Source organism: Acanthopagrus latus, chromosome 4 (assembly GCF_904848185.1).
Source record: "Acanthopagrus latus isolate v.2019 chromosome 4, fAcaLat1.1, whole genome shotgun sequence".
NCBI classification, from domain to species: Eukaryota; Metazoa; Chordata; class Actinopteri; order Spariformes; family Sparidae; genus Acanthopagrus; species Acanthopagrus latus.
The window spans coordinates 33,130,619-33,149,875 of record NC_051042.1 but is presented as its reverse complement, the minus strand read 5'-3'; the positions used below and the strand labels follow the sequence as shown (position 1 = coordinate 33,149,875).

Below are 19,257 nucleotides of genomic sequence, written 5' to 3'. Positions count from 1 at the left end.
CTTAAACTGCTCTGAAGCATTATCACCGTCATACAGTTGTCAATTCTGCTCACCTGAGCTGCTCTTGACACCATTAGTCAGCCCCTTGCCAGGGTTGTAGCTCGACCTGGAGAGGTCATCCTCTTTGGATCCCTGTCCATCAGACAGACGAGACATACGTGAGCTCTTGTCTGCCTCCTTCTTCTTCAGTGAGGCACTGCGAGGAGACGCCGTCTGTTTCACAGGCATCGGAGACCTCTTGCGCCTGGCTGGGGATGATGATTTGGTTTTCCCAGAAGTCTTCTTTAAGGTCTTGGTTTTTGGCTCTTTCTTCACCGAGCCGTTATCCAAAGACTCAGGATCCACCATGCAAACGTCGGGGTGTGGAGGGTGAGGGTAGGCGTCCATGAGGGGAGCAGGAGGAGGGTCATGGCTCCTCCTAAAGGAATGATGGCTGCCTCCTCCCGTGGCAGATAATTTATCAACAGGCATATAGTCTGCATCCTCATCCGAGTCCATGTTGCCTTCAGCGGTGACTGAAGGGAATTCCTCAGTGCCTGGATGCACTTCGGAGTCTGACTGAGAGGCTAAAGATTCGCTGACAGAAGTGGGCGGGGTGTCCTCTGTGGCCAGACCGAGCCCTGCCGACATGCCACCAGTCTGGTGCAGAGAGCTGCTGTCCCTGCCGTGAGAATGGTGATGGGGCTGTTTGTGAGCCCTTCTCTTGACCGATAGATCGTGCTCATCGCCCTGTGATTGGTCACTTCTGTGCCCTTGCTCCTCATCGTCGTCATCGCTAGATAACTGCCGCATGCTCGGGTTGATGAAGGAAGGTGAGAGGTCCTCTTTGCACTGCCTGCAGTCGGAGGAGGAGTATCCAGGTGAGGTGCGGCTGGTGTAGGAGGAGGTGGCTCCCATCGGCACATCACCAACAACATCCTGATCGCTATCGTCATCGTCGTCATCGTGTCCTCCTCGGCTGCACTCCTCGGCGTAGAACGGCGAGCGAAATGGTTGATCGGTTGAGGAGAGTGAAAGTGGGCGGGCAGGGTGCTCTGGCTCCATCTCACACTCCTCTTCAAACTCATCGTCATGGCGGTAATGGGGAGGGGAGTCTCCTGGTACCATTCCCATCTGAGGCTTTGGCATCTCCCACTCATAAGAGCTCCTGTAACCAGTAGCTCCGTCTCTGGGCTCCACCTTGGCTGGGCCTGAAGATGCACCGCTGGCTGCTGCTCCGGCAAGAAGGGTGGAGCTTGCGCTGACCTCTGTGGGGCCGTTGGCTGTGTCTGGCTTGCTGGACTGGAGAGATGATGGCATATATGAGCCGAGAACGTCGGGGAGCGTACCGCCTGCCTTTTCACTGACAGCTGGAGCAACAGGCTTGTCAGAAAATGAGAGGCTACCTGCCAGGCCGCTAGAGGGCGACCTTCGAGTCATCTCACGCATGTAAGCCTCCTCATCCTCTTCTTCACTGCTGTCAGTCTCCTCAAAGTAATGCTTACCTTCTATGTCTGGGCGTGGTGAGGAAGTGACGCCAAACAGAGCGGCGCTGGCTGCTTCTTTGTCTGTGGAGAGCTCTGCATGTTGAGCGAACGGTCCCGCTGATGCTCCAAACCCAACAGCTGTGTCCAGCTTGGACCCTGCAGACCAATCAGGCTTATAGAAACAGTCCGATTGAGGGCCTTTGTCTGTCACTCCACTTAATGAAGTCGTGTGCTCCTTCTTGTCCTCAGCAAAGGCAGAGGAGGAGAGTGAGGGGAAGGATTTGACCTCCTCGAATGGGCTGCGTGGTGAGAAGTGGGCCAAACCGGAGGCGGACTCAGCCTTGGTTGTATCAGTGATCTGTTTTTCAGACACTTCCAGATAGTCGTCTTTGGCGGCAGCAGAGCTGGAGAATGGAGATTCAGTGACCGGTGAGTGTTCATCTTTAAAGGAGGAGTACTCAAAGAGAGGCTCGGCAGGCGTCTCCAGCTCCTCTCCAAACTGACGGCTGGTGGAGAGGGAGCCCGAGGTGGAGGAGGAGTAGCTGTAGGCTGATGAGGAGGAGTATCCAGGGGCAGCGGTGGTGGTGTACTGAAAGCTTGTGTCGAGTGATTTCTTACTCAGAAGATCTGGTGTCTTCTGTTTGTCATAATCAGGATCAGCTCCGTCATTCTGGTAGTAACTGTCCTCCGTTGACTTCAAAGTGAAATCCTCTTTACCTTTGTCTGCGGTCTGACTTGATAAAAATGAGTCCTTCCCACCACTTCCATATGAGTACTCAAACCCTGAAGAGTAGCCAGAGAAACCTGTAGCCCCTAAATCCATCGGCTGTCCACTGAAGGAGGAGGAGTCGGTCTTAGTCTTCTCTTCAGTCTTTGTGACTGAGCTAAAACTGCTTTCTTTCGCACTCGGCTTCCCTTGACTGTTATAGCCGTAACCAGCCATAGAAACCATGAACTCAGGCCTGTTTGAGCCAAACATTTCACTGATTGGACTTTTTACTTCCTTCTCAGACTTCTCTTTGGCTCCTTTCTCCATATCAGAATCAACAGCGCCATCCTCTTCTTCCTCCTCCTCCTCTTCTTCGTCTTCGTCCTCGTCATCATCATCATCGATAACTTCATCATCGTCATAGTCCTCCTCATCCCTCGCTGTTAGTTTTCTCATATCAACCTCCAAACATGCTCCCTTCTCGCCGTAGCCTGTGGCAGCAGGTTTGTCTACATCGAATGCCGTCATTGAGGAGTACGTCTGGGGCTTTGTCCCGTCAGCCTGGCTTTTAAAAGAGAAGTCTTTCTCCGATGATAAAGAAGTGGACGAGGCCTCGGGTCTATCAGCCACTGAGGGGAATCGGCTACCTGTGCTGTAGTCGAATGTCTCACTTCCTTTGACCTCTTTTTCAAATGACGGTGCAGCAGAAGTGCTCTTGGAGTCGAGCCACGATGAGGTGGACGAGACGGTAAATCCCTCCTTCTCTGACATCTTGTCTGTTACCGGGGATGGCGACTTGTGTTTCTGAAAGTCCACTTCACCCTTTGCAATGTCCTTTTCTGTCTTATCCACAGACTCCTGACGATATGAATCAGAGTCCATTGAGCTTGTTTTGCTGTCATAAACGTCACCGTAGGAGAATGTCTTGCCGTGCACGTAGGGCGTGTCCTGTCTGATATAAATGGCCCTTTCTTTGGTGTCTTTCTCTGGAAAATCATAGAGACTGAAATGAACACTTTTCTCAGCCTCTTTCATTGCAGCATCAGTCTTCTCTTTGCTGCTGTCTACGTTGCTTTGATCAGGTGATAAAAGCCCTACCCCACTTGGGAAGTCATCAACTTTCTCGTCATCATCCTCATCTTCATCTTCATCTTCATCTGAGAACATCACTTGAGGTTTTGGTTTCTCCTCCACGCCAAAAGACACCTTTGTCTTCTCCGAGGCCTTGACCTCAGTTTCTGTCTTTGCGGATTTGGACTCAAAGTCGTCGTCCAAGAAGCACCCTTCTTTCGCCTCCATCAGCTTGGCCTTAACAGTGGGCTGTAGATCCTTTTTGACGTAATAGTCATCTTCCTCCTCATTGTCTTCAGTGGATTCCTCCGAGTCTTCAAGCGCTGACTTCTCATTTCCCACACCGATGAAGGATGTTTTGTCTGGGGATGATTTATCGGTTTGCAGAGAGTCAGCTTTAACATCAGTCACTGCCTCGTCTTTGTAGTCTACCTTAAACTGTTTCTCCTCTGTTGGTGAGTATCCGCTGCTTGTAGGCACAGACTGTGTAGGTGAGGCCAGTTTCATGGTGCTGTCATCCGGACTTACACATCTTTCTTCACTCTCCTGCCTGGAATGGGACTCTAGCCCAGGGGAGAAAGATGCAGGGGGTGAGGCCGGCTTTATTTCAGCCCCAGTCTTAAATCCCTCGGTGCTAAAGAGCGACTGGTTGTCTTTGAAAGCCTGTGTGGGAGAGAACTGAGTGGTGGAGAAGGCAGGTGGAGAGACAGTGGCAGGGGGGGATTTCTCTTTCTCCTGGCGCATCATGGAGGCTGCCTGTTCATAGCCCTCTTGGAGTTTACCCAGAGGGATGTCAACGTTCGGAGTCTGATCCTCGTCCTCGTCTTCCTCATCGTCTTCTTCTTCATGGGCTAATTTGACCTTCGCATCGCCCTCCATCTCAGCAATGTTGGGCTGGTACTCATCAGAGGAAGGAGACTTAAAGCATTTGTCGTCCTCCAGCGAGGAGGTGGGTGAGATGGTTCCTGCTGAGTGGAGATAGTCCTTCCCTTGGACGGCCTCAGCACGTGAGGGGATACTGTTGATGGTGTCAAGCAGGAGAGAGTTCCTCCCAACATCCTCAGTCTGAGGGGCTGTCACGGAGGCGATCGACTGATCCTCAGCTACAGACGTGGCAAAGGATGAGAGTTTGTCGTATTCTGTGATGGATGTTGCTGAGGAGATGTGCTCCTCCTCTGCAAGAGGAGCAGCGATGATGGCAGGGTAAGGTGCAAGCTCAGGCTCGTGACCTCCCCCGAAGGCTTTGGGTTTGACATCGGACACGACGGAGCTCTTCATCTCTTTTATACCATGCATGGAGTCAAAGGTTCCAGGGACGTCCGGGACAGAGATGTCACATGAGCCCACATCATAGCGCAGCTGTGGGATCCGGTCTTCTGTCTCTTCATGGATTTCTTCATCAGAGATGGTCTGTTCGGTCTCAGAGTATCCAGGTATGGTCTCGTCTTGGATGAAGGAGAATTGCTCCGAGGCGGTGGTTGCTACTTGGGCTGCGGATGAAAAAGGCTTTTGCTCAGTTAGCTTGACGTCCTCTTTTCCATTTTTTTCCTTTTTCACCTCCTCTGTTTTATATTTCAGGACCTCGTCATCTTCTGTTCCTTCAAATTCAGCTTTTTCAATTACATCCCCTTCCTCCTCTGAGCTCTCACTCTTCTTAGATCTTTCTTTCATGTCGTCCTTTGTAGGGTATTTGTCGTACTTCTCCATTTTCTCCTCTTCATACTTCTTGTCAAAGCCATCCTTTACTTCCTTCTTTGCTGCAATCTGTTCAGATGCGCCCTTGTCTTTGTAGCTGTCTTCCAGCTTGATGGGGGATTTGGGTGAAGCAGATCTGATCTCAGTGCCTGTGGATGTGATTTTCTCATCAGGGAAAACTAAGGAAGAAACTTTAGTATCTGTGAACAGTGAATGCCCAGACATCACATCATTCTGGATAGGCACAGACTTCACTTTGGAAATCTCCTCTTGTTTCAGAGCCTCAAAGTCCTCAGTGAGGTCCTCTGGTGAGGACACTATGGACCGGTCAGCCAAAGCTGCCGCTCTGACCTCTTCAGGGATGTTCTTTGGGACTGGCTTCTTCTCATTTGCTTCATCTTTAACTGCTTTATTCTTGTCCGCCTTGGGCTTCGCCTGACTCTTTTTTAGAGTTTTTCTCACCTCAGGGGTAAGTGGCTTCAGGTCAGGTTTAGTTATTTTCCTCAGCTCAGGTTTACTTGGGTCCTTCTTTTTATCCTCCTTGGCTTTACTTTCTTTTTTGTCTTCTTTTCTTATGTTTTCATCTTTCTTAACTTTCTCTTTCTTTATTTCTTTTTTCTCTTTGTCTTTCTTTTCATCCATCTTGGAGGCTTTCTCCTGCTTTGTAGTTTTTTCCTTGGATACTTTCTTTTTCTCTGACTTTTTGTCTGCTGCAGGGGCCACCGCACTGTTTTTCTGTTGTTTGGTGGCTTTAAGACTTTCACTTTTGACTTTCTTCTCTTCTTTCTTTTCTACTTTATTCTCTTTGGACTCTTCCTCCTGCCCACCAGCATCTTTCTTTTTAGCATGTGGTTTGGGTGAAGATTTCAGACTCTCTTTGCTGTCAGTTCTCGATCTCATTTTGGTCTGTTTGATAATGGGAGGAGCTGCACCAGACGATATGTCTTTCTGGGTTGCCACTGGGTATCGCAGGAAGTCCAGGTGCTTCAGTTTCTCAAGCCCCTCGAAGATTTTGTTCTGCGGTGCATTTCCTGGGAAGAGCACCCTGACTATCTTTTCTGTTGGACGGTGAGGAATCCAAACAATGAGAGCAGTGACTGATGTCAGATAGGGGACAGAAATCTCTCCTTCTTTTCCATTGGGCATAGTAATCCCTGTTTTGGCTTTGCTGTTTCCAGCCCATTTCTGCATGAGAAACTGCATCTCTTTGCTCTCTTTCACAGGGTTCAGGACGTACATGTCTAACTTCCCCACACCGAGTTTGTGGAATAGTGTGATGGGTTCGATGGTGTTGCTGACCACCCTGTGAAGAGGCTCTGGTGTGATACCAAGCTTGTTCAGGTACTGAAGTGTAAGAGATGCCTCCTCAATGCTTCGCTTCACTTTGAGTGTGGACTCGGGCGTCCGAAGCTTCTCCGGGACATTGAAAAACACAATGCCGAGCTCAGGAGAGATCAGGTTCTTCATCCAGTCCCCGTTGCTACTGGAGCCAGATCCTTGGTTACGCTCCTCCTCTTGCTCTGCAATCTTCCTCTGGAACAGCCCATTAATGCCAGGCAGGTTGTCTGCACCAATATGGGTGAGCAGAACAGAGTCGATCCTGTCCAGGTGGCGGACCAGCTTCCAGAAGCAAGACTTCCGATCAGATCCTCCATCCACCAAGATGTTGAATCCATTGACGGCAAACAGAGCAGAGTCTCCCCTGCCTCCAGGGAAGATGTAGCAGCAGGGTTTAGACAGCTTCAGAAAGCCTCCCGAGTTCGGGGGCTCCAGAAGGTCAAAGGATGACGGCACGTCCACCGTCTCTGAGACATACTCGGTGAACTCTGTGACTCCGTCCATGTCGGGCAGGTGGGGTTCGGGGTTCAGGCGGTATTCCAGAAGATTTTGGAGCGACTGCTGCTCCTGGCTTTGGCCCAGGGAGCTCCAGCCCCCGTCTCCCTGACAGGAAACTGTAAGCCTGGACAGCTGCTCTGAAGAGGCCTTGGACAGGAGTTCAGTCACCTGAGAACACAGTGACAGTGAAAGAAACTTAAAATAACCGTGCCTATGTACGCTTTGTTGTTGATTCATACAGCTACACTGTGAGAACGTAAACAGCACTCGGCTTACTTGAGGGTTGGAAATGATGTTGGAGAAGTGTTGCCAGGTGAAGGGTCCACCTTGCAGAAGGACGTCACCTCCCTGCTCAGAGCTCTGGCCACTCAGTACCAGCAACTTGTTCCCAGAAATGTCAGTGATCAGAGAGCGAATCTGGGTAGAATAAAGAGTCACCACCATATAAGAACACAGGTTGTTTGGGATCTAATGACGTCATCTATTCCCACACATTACTTTCATTTCTCACTGAGTAGTGAAGTTACTGCGACATTGAGAATTAGGTCAAATGCAGCAGAACAGTGCAGAGCGTAGTGCGGTATTTCCAATATGAACTTGGCGATAAACTACAAAGTTTGCTTATTTCATACAAGGTTTACATTTCACCAGCAGTCACAGGCTTAGCTAATGCATGACTAAATGTCAGGCTGACAGATTTGATTAATTTACATTCAGAATATCAAAAAGTGTCTGTGTCTCACTCTGTAGGGCTTCAGCTGAGACTGACAGTGACAGTGAGTGTTTTCCTGTTAATCAACAGTGATCATCACTAACTGGAGAGACATGGACCTCCCATTGGGCCTAAATGTTGAACAGCAGGCGCTGCCGTCTTTAAACCAGCTTCAGAACAGACAGAACGCTTTGACCCAAGAATCATTAGTGTGATATAAATACAAATGCAAAGTATTTCCAGGTGTCCTGTGGGAGTCGGAGCATCTGGTGATCGTCACCCTGTGGTGTTTTGTGCGAGTTTGTGACTCACCTCTGAGGCAGCGGTCTCTTCTGACGGGTTCACCAACACGACTGTCTCCAGGACATCACTCTGATACTGGAGCACCCGCTGGCCTACAGGAAACAGAGGTTGGAACAACTTTAGGGTCACACGAAGGTCACATGACGACAGGTGAGTACTGAGAGAAACACTGCAAGACTTGTCTCTATGACGACAATATCTTCACAACCGCCGCTGTAGGGTCGACACTGCCCCTGCACTTTACTATCCATTTTGATTGTTTTTTACATCAGGACATCAGAGTGAGCAGGATGTGGGTGTATGTCATGATCCATAGAAGTCATGAATACTTTGGCTGAGTCCAGGAATAAGAAAACGAGCCATGACAACACCACCAGCAAGTCACCCAAGTCTTCAGAAACCCTGACATCCGAAAATGATTTAAATTATGTCTTTTAACAGCTGAAAGCTAGACTGTAACTCAGATGTTAGCATGCTCCTTGTCTGAAGGTCGACATCTGAGTTACAGTCTAGCAGACGAGCTGTATGCGGCCACTTTATGTTTTTTCCATTTTATTTTTAGACGTTTTAAAACAAGTCTCCAGCTGTTTAGGAGAACGCTGTAGCTCTCCAGAAATGTTTTGCAGACTTCAAAGCATCACTCCATCAGCACGGAGGTGTGGAGACGATGGACTGAATTCTCATTTTCAGGCGAACTCATCCTTTAAGTGATCATGAGTGATCTGAAAACCATGAAACCATCTTTGGGAACAGTGTATTTGAGTGGGAGGGGTTTATGGCCTGTACTGCAGCCAGCCAGCAGGGGGCGATGGAGATGTTGTGCCTTTACTGTCGTGAAGCTACCAACTTTACATACAGTCAACGTTAAACAGACAGACGTTATCAATCAGCAAAACTGCCTCTTTCACTTTTTGATAAACCCTCCCTGATAAAACATCTGCTTATATGTTGTGATGCTGCTCATCCACATATATGATAGAACATTTTCCAATAATAAACACTTGAATGACTGAGCTGCCATTTACTGACAATACACAATACGACACCCTCACGTCCAACATCTGCCAGCACAGTTACTCTGCATCCTCAGCCCCGCCCGGCCTCCTCTCCTGCTCACTTGCCATCTCATTCCTCCACTGGCACTCCACTAAAGCCCCCTCGACGACTTTAATCCTGGAAATACGCTCCGTCCACATACAGTCGCAACAATAACACAAAATATAATCCCTCTGCCATGATGCCTGATTGGCTGTTGCTATGGGGACGCTTCACCGGCTGGTTGCTGCTAGCGGAGTTACACTGACCCAGTCTTGGCTGAGGGAGACGCATTGCAGCATTTCTGAGCGAGGGAGGGGAAGGCTCGTACTGCATGAGAGTGTATGCACGCAGCATCACATCGTACAGGAGGTGAGGGCGAGTGCCAGAGCAGCAGCAGCAGCACTGAAAGCATGCAGGCGCTTCATCAGGAGATCTATATTTAGCATCAGAAGATGCTGCTGGCTCGTCCTCCACCTCAAAAATTGCAAAGGAGCTGACACGGGGAGCTCGCCTGTCCTTTCCCTCATGAAGGAGGAGGCAAGGGCAACGAGGGGTAAAACATTAATGCAGCACTTGGAGAGAAAATGACACGCCTCGGTAGTCAGAGGTTATGTGTTAGGTCAGGAGAAGCTCGGATTCAATAGCAGCGTCCCAGTCAGATGCATGAGCCAATCTGTGCAAACTAACTAACAGCGTGTTGACAGAGTAAACACACTGCGGCCCAGTTTAGAGTCTGAAACAGGTTCACAATCTGTGTTTGCTCAGCTAAACAAGTAGAGAACAAATTATTGCTGTTGTTGTTTTTTTTTTATTAACAAAGACGTTCACTGTTTGCAGCACGAATACTGAATATATGATCTGATCTATGAATCGGTGCTGGGAAACAGAAACAAGGTAAATATTGACTTTCATGTGTTTAATGTTGACTGGAGGATCATTAATTCAGATTCAGGACGGAGCTCACGCTTCAGTGGCTGTGTTTAAATGGACAATATTTCCTCATTACTCATTCTGATTGAAGGTTTTGGGATCAGTTGTTTGTTAGGGGTGGGATGAACAGGATCTGGAGTTTGAATGAAACAACAAATGTAATCAACTGCTGTGTGACACGAGTAAAAGCGATGTCACATCATTCCTCTACCTCGTTGGATATTTGATCTCCGTTGCGTTTGATAAGCTTCCTCTTCTGAAGATGCCCTGCTGGAAAAACCAGCATAGGTTTTGGTGCTGGTCTATGCTGGTTTTTCTAGGTGGATATCGAACATCTTCTGTCTTAAGTTCTCTGATAATTTGTTGAACAAATGAGGCACCTAAATGTTGGAACTTTGCATTTAATTTTGACATTTTCAAGTATTCGTTTCATCGTCTGCCTGACTGCAGTGAAGGTAGAGAGAGACTTCAGCTAGTTTCTTGAATCTTGTGCACTAACATATAATCATTAAACTCAGTGAACATCACAGTGAGCCGCTGGTCGCTCACCGCCGGAGATCTGACATCCTGCAGAAGTCAGAGGAACGCCAACCAAAACAAACATGGACGCCAGCCAGCTGCCTGCACTGTTTGTATGATTAATGAGGCTCTTTACATATCACACACTGGAGGCTGGCTGGTTAATTAGTCCGGCTGGTTAATCCGCACTGACTGGAGTAGATGGTACTGGAGCTTAAAAATACAAATTCCTGTTACCCAGATGTTTCAGGGTTTGTTTCATGTTCGGGTCACATTTGTATGTGCAGATTTATTTCAAGTTTTTCTTACTTCGTGTTTGATAATGAATCTTTTAGAGCCTCTTGTGTTTCTCATGTATCTGCTGGTTTCAGCTTCACTCTGACTGACAGAAGAACTCTGAGGAGTGAAACTAAAGGACTTGACCTCATTTTGTGATAAACAAATCTTCCAGAAAGCGACATTTCATCTTCTTCAGGAAATGTTGTTGCCAGCGAGGTTTCTCTGTCTCCATCAGGGCGTCGTAACGTTTTACCTGCCTGTGCAACAAACTGCTCCGAGTCTTTAAACCGTCTGTGATTCGTGTTTTCGTTTCTCTGTGGATTTATTTTTATTGATTTGATTTCCTTTTCCTTTCTTTTTATTTCTTGTGTGTAAAAGCTGGTCGAATTGATCGGCTGCCTTCCGTCTCCAAACTAATATCATTATCAACCTTTAAAAAAACACTATCAAACAAATTCTATCACACACTCAACAAATCAACTGACCCAGACTGAAACAGAACCGGTCCCACTTGGCCCAGTGCTCCAACACACCTAATCCTATTCAGAATCGCCTCAGTGTTCATTGTATGTGCCTTCAGTGTTGCGTTGTGTTTCTGGATTGTGTTAAATGTCGATCTGTTCTTTTATTGTGAAAAGTGATCACATTTTTTTTTTTGATAACATTTTGATATAAAAGGAACGTTTGGTATCTTTTATCTGTGGCTTTGTTTGAGGGACTGAAGTGACCCGTGTCGTCGTCATCTCGCCTCTTTTAGGGCCTTGAAGTGTTCCAGCGTCACGTTAATGTGACACCAGGAGAGCAGACCTGAAGGACAAAGTGCTGAACCGAAGCTAACCCGTCTCTACGACCTTCACATGAACGGTATGAACACTTTGTCTTCTCTGGTAGAATCACTGCTGATCCATAAAAACAAATGAGGCTCAGATCATTTTATTGATTAAAAGTCATGAATGATGAAACGTAGATTAAACTTGATGTCTCAGTGCAGGAGGAGTTTGTTTTAATCTAACACTGGCTGTATTTTAGGTCTCATGTGTAGATCTTGTACTGATATTGCAGTATTTTCTTGATTTAAACAAACTCTCGGACAGACTCGACACAGCTGCTGTTATCTGACACGAGCAGGATTTAAACTGGAAAATGAAAATGTAAAATATTTTAACCATTCAATGTGACGAATGCTGAATCATCTCTGAATACAGGAAACCACAAAACATCTTTACAAACATGTAGTTTAAACCTTTTTCACTTTTCTGATTAGAACAGCAGCAAACATTAATCTTCATTACTGTTTAATCTTTTGAAATTGTTTTCTTGACTAAATGATTCATTTTTCTGATTGTCCAAAGAAAAAAAAAACCTTTGACAAACATCTTAATCACACAATGTCGACATCAGATATTCATGCTGAAAGTTGCTTCTTCACATTTTGCTTGTCAGTGTTGGTGTAAACTTGCAGTTGGTTTTGGGAACATAAATTACATGCTAAGGTGTCTGTGAAGATCAGTTTGGCTTAAATGATCTTAAATGATTGTTGGCACAACGACCTGGTTTTGTTGGTTGAAACAGAAAGCTAAAGGTCTTCAACTGTTCTCAAACATGATGTGATTTTGTAGAAATATTGTACCTCTTGTTTTGTAGCAAATGTGCAATGCCAGTATTTTATTCTGGTGACTGGGCTGCCGAAAGCCAAAAAAAATCATTTACCTAACAGAAATTAACAACAAATTTTGTGAGTCTAGAATCTAATATTTGTCATTTTGAGATTTTTGTGGATCAGCTAATAAATTCTACTACAGACTCCTTCTGTAAAGTGTAAACGTCTTTTAAACGCGGCTCATTTCTAATCAAAACCCACTGAAGCTCTTCAGACTGAAGCCGAGCGTCCTCCCTCCACAGCTTCTGAAGAGGAAACTGTGCCGAGCGTTTGTGTTTATATCTGCCAGACGAGCGTTCAGGTGTGTCAGTGATATGATCGTGATGGAGTGATGCTGCTGTAACGACATCCTGCCTCTCCAATAAGCTCATATAAACGCTCCGCATGTCTGAGAAGCTCATTAACCGCCTCGCTCTTCTCGTCCCTATTTCAAGTTATTAACATGTCCAAGGACAATCTCCTGTAAAGCAGCTTATGTGCCCACACATCACTCAGACTGTTATCATGGAAACACACGGGCCGGTTACTGAGGGAGGAGGGCTGAGTGCTGCTGTAGTGAAGCTATGACCCTCCGTCACCCTGCTGGTTCTGAGAAACAGCCAGAGAACATAATGATGCTCGCTGTCGCCTGTGGAAGAAGTGATTTCACTGCAGCTTCAGGCTCGCAGACTGAGGAGGAGCTGCGATAAAGTCTCAGTCCGTCATCAAACTGATGAAACATCCGACTGTGAGAATACGTTATTATGAAGACGACAGCGCCGTTAGTGACGTGACTTAAACATCGTAGAGCTGCTCCTGTATATCAGCAGCTCACAGAACTGGACCAGAACCAGCTCTGCTCTCACAGAACTGGACCAGAACCAGCTCTGCTCTCACAGAACTGCAGATTTATCGTGACGTTCATCTTGTTTACGAGCTGTTCGGCTCCACGTTGGTGCTGATGAGACGATGTAGCTCACTGAGCGCTTTAACACAACAAACTGAGACTTTACTGACTTGACAACATCTGTGTGATTTATGACACAATTCATTCAGGATCAATACACTGTTTGTCTCTTCATTCACTAACATACAGAGCTTTTCTGAAATAAGCTCCCACGGGGTCGGACTTTGTCTCTCTTTATGTGAGAAAGTCGTCTAGTTTCTTTTGTGGCTTCAGAAGAAACTGCATGATGAATTACCTCCAACGATGTCACTAAGTGGCCTTGTTGCATTGTGGGTAATAGCACAATAGGAGCCCTGGCAGCAGGGGCTAGCAGGAAACCCAAAAAGATAAAGTCATCCCAGTGTGTGTCCGGATCCAGATCACATTTTGAACACCGGGTGTAAAATGAGGTCACGGTGTTTACATCTCGACTCAGCTGCTGAATTGTCGGCGATATCGTCTTGTCAGGACTTCCTCTGTCTCATATTAGCGCACGCAGACGCTCTTAATCCTCCAGCTGATGCGTTTTGTCTCACCGAGCTTTACAAAATAAGATGGTGCAGAAGGAAAAGCTTCCTTCTCCCCCCGATAATCTGAGCGAGATGCCTGATAGTGAGTGGGTGTTTTACAGCGTTAAAGAATAAATGGAAAGCAGAGCGAGCCTACACACTCGTGCCTCTGGTGCATGATGGGAAGCAGCCGCTACTATCCGAGCTGCAGCGACTCAGAAATCCAAGATGAATAACCGACTCTCACTCAACACAACTCGCTGTTTTTGCCCGCTGATAGCGACTTGCATCTCAGTTTATCCAGAGTTCAGAATGATTTATAAAGCGGAGACAGTCGCAGCCATCAGAGACATTTTGTCCACAGACGCTCTGAAGAACAGACTGATGGAAGTTCAGCCTCGTCTGTCTGGCAGGTCGTTGCTCGTTCACTCTGTTTATAACCTACAGGCCGCTTCATCGTGATGAATAATATCACTCCTTCAGAAGAAAACAATGAAGCTGGCCTTGTTATGACTGGTCGGACTCACTTAAGAGGGTTGTTAGTCACAGCGGGGGGAAAGCTGAATGTGAACATAATGAGTGGAGTTATTGGCTGTGCTCTAATTATTACCACATAATTACTGTTTGTTACAGGAACACTAAGATATTCCAGTCTGGACCAAAGTGAGATTGGTTGGGTTCAGCCACAGCCGGACGTGTCACGACTCTCTGAGTCCATTGTTTTTATTCAGCAGTGATGTCTGTGCTGTTGTTGGACTCCTGAGTGTTGATTTGAAAAAGAGCAACAGATCGTTGGTTTGTATGCGCTGACATTTACATTTTAAGTTCTGCTTTTTAAAGATGAGCCACGTGGAGCTCAGAGGTGTCCAGATGTCAGACCAGTGTCAGGAAAGTAAAGCGATACAGAGATACAATTCTTTTAGCAGTAACAGAGGAATATAACGCGTTATTAATATTATTTCATGATACATCACAACGTTATGTTGGCAGCAGAAGTGAAGCTTTCATTGTAGGTTTTTTAAGAACCCATCGGCACCAACATGAACATATTAATACAGACTATAAGTTCTGTGTTCAGTCTCTCTGTGACTCCGAGCCTGATGATGAAGCCTGATCTTCCAATTGCACTTTAATTTACACGCTTGAATAACACCATGCGTTCCTTGTTCTGTGGACTAAAATTAAAAGCCTACAATCAAAAATATTTTTTTCCACCTCGTAATTCAGCCGACTGTGATCCAACAAGATCTTTCCATTTCATTGTTCCAAGTAACTAAATAGTAGTGTAATAAGTAATATATCATGCAGACAGTAATACTGTAACATAATATACTACTTTAAAATGAAGTAATATGTAATAGTTTGAATTTTGAAGGTAATTTGCCCAACATACAATGTTCATGATAATTATTGTTAAATATTGTTTATTTAAGTTCAATGTTAGTTAACTTCTAGTCAGTTTTTTACAGTACAAAGTAAAGATAGTTTGACCCTAGAGTGGCCAGAAAATGTCACTACATTGAGTCTAAAATTATTTCTTGTTTAAATACAAATATCTACATTTTATTTTTTAAGTGATGTAAATCTGACCTTCTGTTTTATTTTGTAATAAATACATTTTTGAGCGGTCATGTGACGTGGCTCGTGCAAACTGTCCTTGTGTTACACAACGAGCGGTGATCTGCGAGTGAGTCTGCATATTTCAGTTTTCAATTTCATGTGTGTGAAATTATTTAAAAGGATATTTGGAATATTAAAGCCTTGCTGTTTAATTTAACTCCACAGAAACTGATGGTTCACATTTAACAAACTTTAACTTGGTTGCGAGTCTGTCGCACATGTGAAAGACGTAACCGTGTACAGGAGGATAAAAAATGATGCCCTCAAACAAACTCCACCTTTGGTTGATGGTGTGAGAAGTCGGCTTCTCCAGCAGAGAACAGAGTGAATACAGCAGCTCCACGCAGGGTAACGTGATTGATCGGTGCATCAGTAAATCACTGCTCTGTCCTGGTTCATCAATTAACTCCTCGTCCATCAAACTGTTCAGAACACATAAACGAGCGCAGAGCTGTAACTGCAGGGGAGGAAACATTGAATCACGAGTCCAACACGGACCGAGGTTATAGAGAAAATCTTCCCAGTGTACATTTCCTTAGAGGGACGTAACGGTGAGACGTGCAGGTGATTTGTAACCTGCTGCTCTCCGTCAGTTGATGTACACTGGTGCTTTTTACAGGTGAACCACAAGGGAAATAATCAAAGGGCTGAATTAGTGCCGGTGGTGCAGCAGCAGGCTCGGCGATATTAAAAACTACCTGACTGTGAGGCTGCTGCAACCAGCTGGCTCACATAAAGGAACATCAGTATGGACATACTGTGTAGATAAAACTGATGTCGGTATAACTGCAGCAGCAACAACCGATCAATCTATTTTTACCACCAATTAATCAGTTTGAGAATAAATGTACAAAATCTCTGATCCAGCAGAAGAGCGCAGCTGCTCTGTGCTAGCTAACCTTGGCTACAGCTAGCTAGCATTAGCACATTAGCTCATGGCTCAGTTAGCAGGTGGAGCCAGCAGAACTGGAGTTTGCCCGGACCAGGACCACAGAGAGACTCAGCACAGGGAACAGTACTCAGCTTAATCAGGCTCAGCTTATTCAGGCTCAGCAGCCTCAAAGTGAACATGAACTCACCGTCTGAGTACAGTACAGAGGTGATTTACAGCGGCCCTGACCAGGACTATGACTCCAACAGAGACACATGAGCCGAAATATTTTCACATATTACTCTGTGAATTTAGGATTTATTTGGAGCAAACTAGAGGTGACTGTTTACATCTCCTGGCTGAAACTATGAGATTTATCAGATTATCACCTCTACGAGACAGGACGGGCCGGGGCTAGCTGATAGCATGCTAACATGCTAACATCAGTAGATATCTGTACAACACAGTGCATCGTCTTTTTTCTCACTTTCTTTTGATGATTGTTTTTAAAGTTTTAAACTGAATTTCTCCTCATATCTCGCACATCGCCTCTTGAACATCAACTCACTGAATTCCACTTTTGACTGAAGCATCCACATCTGCTCAGAATCCTCATCTTAAAAGCCACTTGAGCACAAACGCGCCTGATTAAATGAACATTCACATGTGCAGGATTCACTCAGGACGAATTCCAGGTGATCCATCACAGCAGCTGCCACCCAACACTCGCCTAGATTTCAATGAATGTCATTAATACTTTACTGTCTTAAAATATCACCGTGACACGTCTCACCAACTTGCTCTGAGGATATTTCATTTCTTTCACCTGCTGCAAAAAACTTTCCTTGGGCAACGAGCCTGTTAGCATCATCAGAAACCAGTTAACACAACACCATGTGTCATATATACTACAGTATGTGAGCATCTTAAGGGAAACACTGGTGTTATGCTGCTTTTTCAGCAGAGCAAATAAGTGTTAGTCCGTCTCTAATTACTTTATGACTTCCAGCTCCTACTGAAGGCAAACATCTTTAAAAACAGCTCACAGATATAAAGTTTCATTATTTAAAAACAGGCTCAGTAACTTCCTAAAACAGCTGCTCACTGTAGCTGTAATCAAACATTCGCTAGGGACTATTTTCAGAGGCGGATTAATCCAACATTTGCTGCTCTGGTGAGTATTTGTGGCAGCAGGGGGAGTGAGTCTAAATAAACTACAGTGTGTGTGTGTGTGTGTGTGTGTGTGTGTGTGTGTGTGTGTGTGTGTGGTGACAGGAACAACTGTGTGGCTCATTGATGTGTTTTTAATCATTTTTAGAACAATAATGGAGCTCTGTGGCTGAGAGGAAGAAGATTAACGAGGCGGTGATGCACACAATCAGTTCATTACATTAAGAATTAAACTACAAAAAAATTCTCAATCTTACAAATTATATTTGTCTAATTTCTAGTCATAAAATATGTCATTACACTCTACATATGACATAACAAGAAAGTAGCATCTCAGTGAGATAATGGGACAAAATGTCAAGATAGAAATCTTCTTCTGACACCAAAACCTGCAACAACAGGAATTAAGATGCATCAGTTCATCAGTTTTTACGTCTTTTCCTTGAAGAAAATCCTGAGGTGGTTTCCACACCGGTGGAGTGAACGTATCAGCAGTCAGTCGAGGGCCACACCTCGACCAAACCACAAAGAAAACGAGTATCTGAGCTGCTGCCTTCACGCTCCACCCCGCCTGATTCTGCTGAGCTCAGCACTCTGCCTCACCCAGCCTGAGGCATGATGGGAGTTCACAGAGCACGCTACAGGGTGGCGTGTGTGTGTGTGTGTGTGTGTGTGTGTGTGTGAGGGGTGTTTCTAAGAGGAGGCAGGATTCATGTGTGGGGTTTGTGTACAGGAGAATCTAAGAATACAAAGAAAACAATCTGATCTTATTCAGTCGACTTTATGAAACGTGATGACAGACGATCTGCTTCGCTTCGTCCTCCCACTCAGCACGCACGTCCGCCGGCTGAAGGACATTTCAGAGGCAGATTCCCGTCAGGGTCATACAAATAAACCACCGGTTGGTTAACTGTGTGATTTAGCTATATCATACAGAATGCTGCAACTAACAAGGTGTCTTAAAATGCAAAAAAGAACTTCAGGGAAACGCACACTATGTAATCTCTGCCACTAGGGGGTGCTCTATCAGAACAAACACTGTCTGCTGAGTGTTGTGATGGACGGATCCAGACCTCCTGGAGGAGTAAACACCCGAGGTCTCATCAGATTCTGCTCTGATCCGATGGGAGGAGAGCTTACAGAGAAGAGAGGGGAAGAGGAACCAGAACCAGAGTCTCTGCTGAGTGCTGAGTTCAGTCAGAGTTGACTTCAGTGTTGATTCAAACGCTCGGTCACACACACCCTTTGTGTGAGGTGTTGCTTGCTGACTCTCATAGTAATGTACAGTAAACTCATCAGGCTGTTTGAGGCACAGTAAACACAGCGATTCTGCCGTCACGACGAGTTCATGTTTTAGTTTTATCGTGTTATGTTTAGTCTCGTTTGCAGACTTCCTTCCTCACTCTGACTTTCTGAAACACAACGATTAACCTCCTAATTTCTCTGATTTCAGCGTTGTTGGAAACATTTGGGTTAATGTCAGAACACAAATCAACAAAATCTATAACAACGTCCAGTAGTTTCAGACACTCTAATCCAGATTTCATCCAAATTATATCTCTAAGTCATAATGTCTGCTTTTATTTTAATATGTATCTTTCGCTAATGATGCTGATATTTTACAAAATTAATGAATATCTGAGAACATAACTGGCAGACTGATCCTAACACTAACAGATGTTCAGTTTACTGTCATAGAAACTAGAAAACACAGCAAATATTCACATCTGAGCGGCCGACACTGTTCTTTAAATCGCTTTTAAAAGGATTCATTGATAATTAAAGGGTTTGTCAAATTACATTTCTTTGGTCAGGCAGCTTGTTAATTACCTAAGAATTGTTTGAGGTCAGTTGAGCTTCTGGAATAATATGAATCACGTTTTTCACAATGTTCTGGACCTCCAATGAATTTATAATTCATTGCAGTCCAACAACCTAAACTGT

At 45.4% G+C, this 19,257-nt stretch overlaps 1 protein-coding gene and 1 long non-coding RNA gene across 3 annotated transcripts in view; one reads left to right on the top strand and one right to left on the bottom strand.

The window, feature by feature from the left end:
- The window catches only part of map1aa (microtubule-associated protein 1Aa), a 44,321-nt gene that overhangs the window by 3,818 nt on the left and 21,246 nt on the right, over positions 1-19,257 (bottom strand). Inside the window, exons 3-5 of the mRNA XM_037096382.1 lie at positions 7,802-7,884; positions 7,054-7,194; positions 54-6,945 (exon numbers count right to left, since the gene is read on the bottom strand). Coding sequence (XP_036952277.1) covers positions 54-6,945; positions 7,054-7,194; positions 7,802-7,884 — 7,116 coding nt within the window. The remainder of the gene's footprint in view (positions 1-53; positions 6,946-7,053; positions 7,195-7,801; positions 7,885-19,257) is intronic.
- Positions 9,221-19,257, top strand: part of LOC119018596 — a 33,716-nt gene continuing 23,679 nt past the window's right edge. For both annotated transcript variants that reach the window (XR_005074796.1, XR_005074795.1), the window contains exons 1-2: positions 9,221-9,724; positions 11,316-11,422. This is a non-coding gene — a long non-coding RNA (uncharacterized LOC119018596). The remainder of the gene's footprint in view (positions 9,725-11,315; positions 11,423-19,257) is intronic.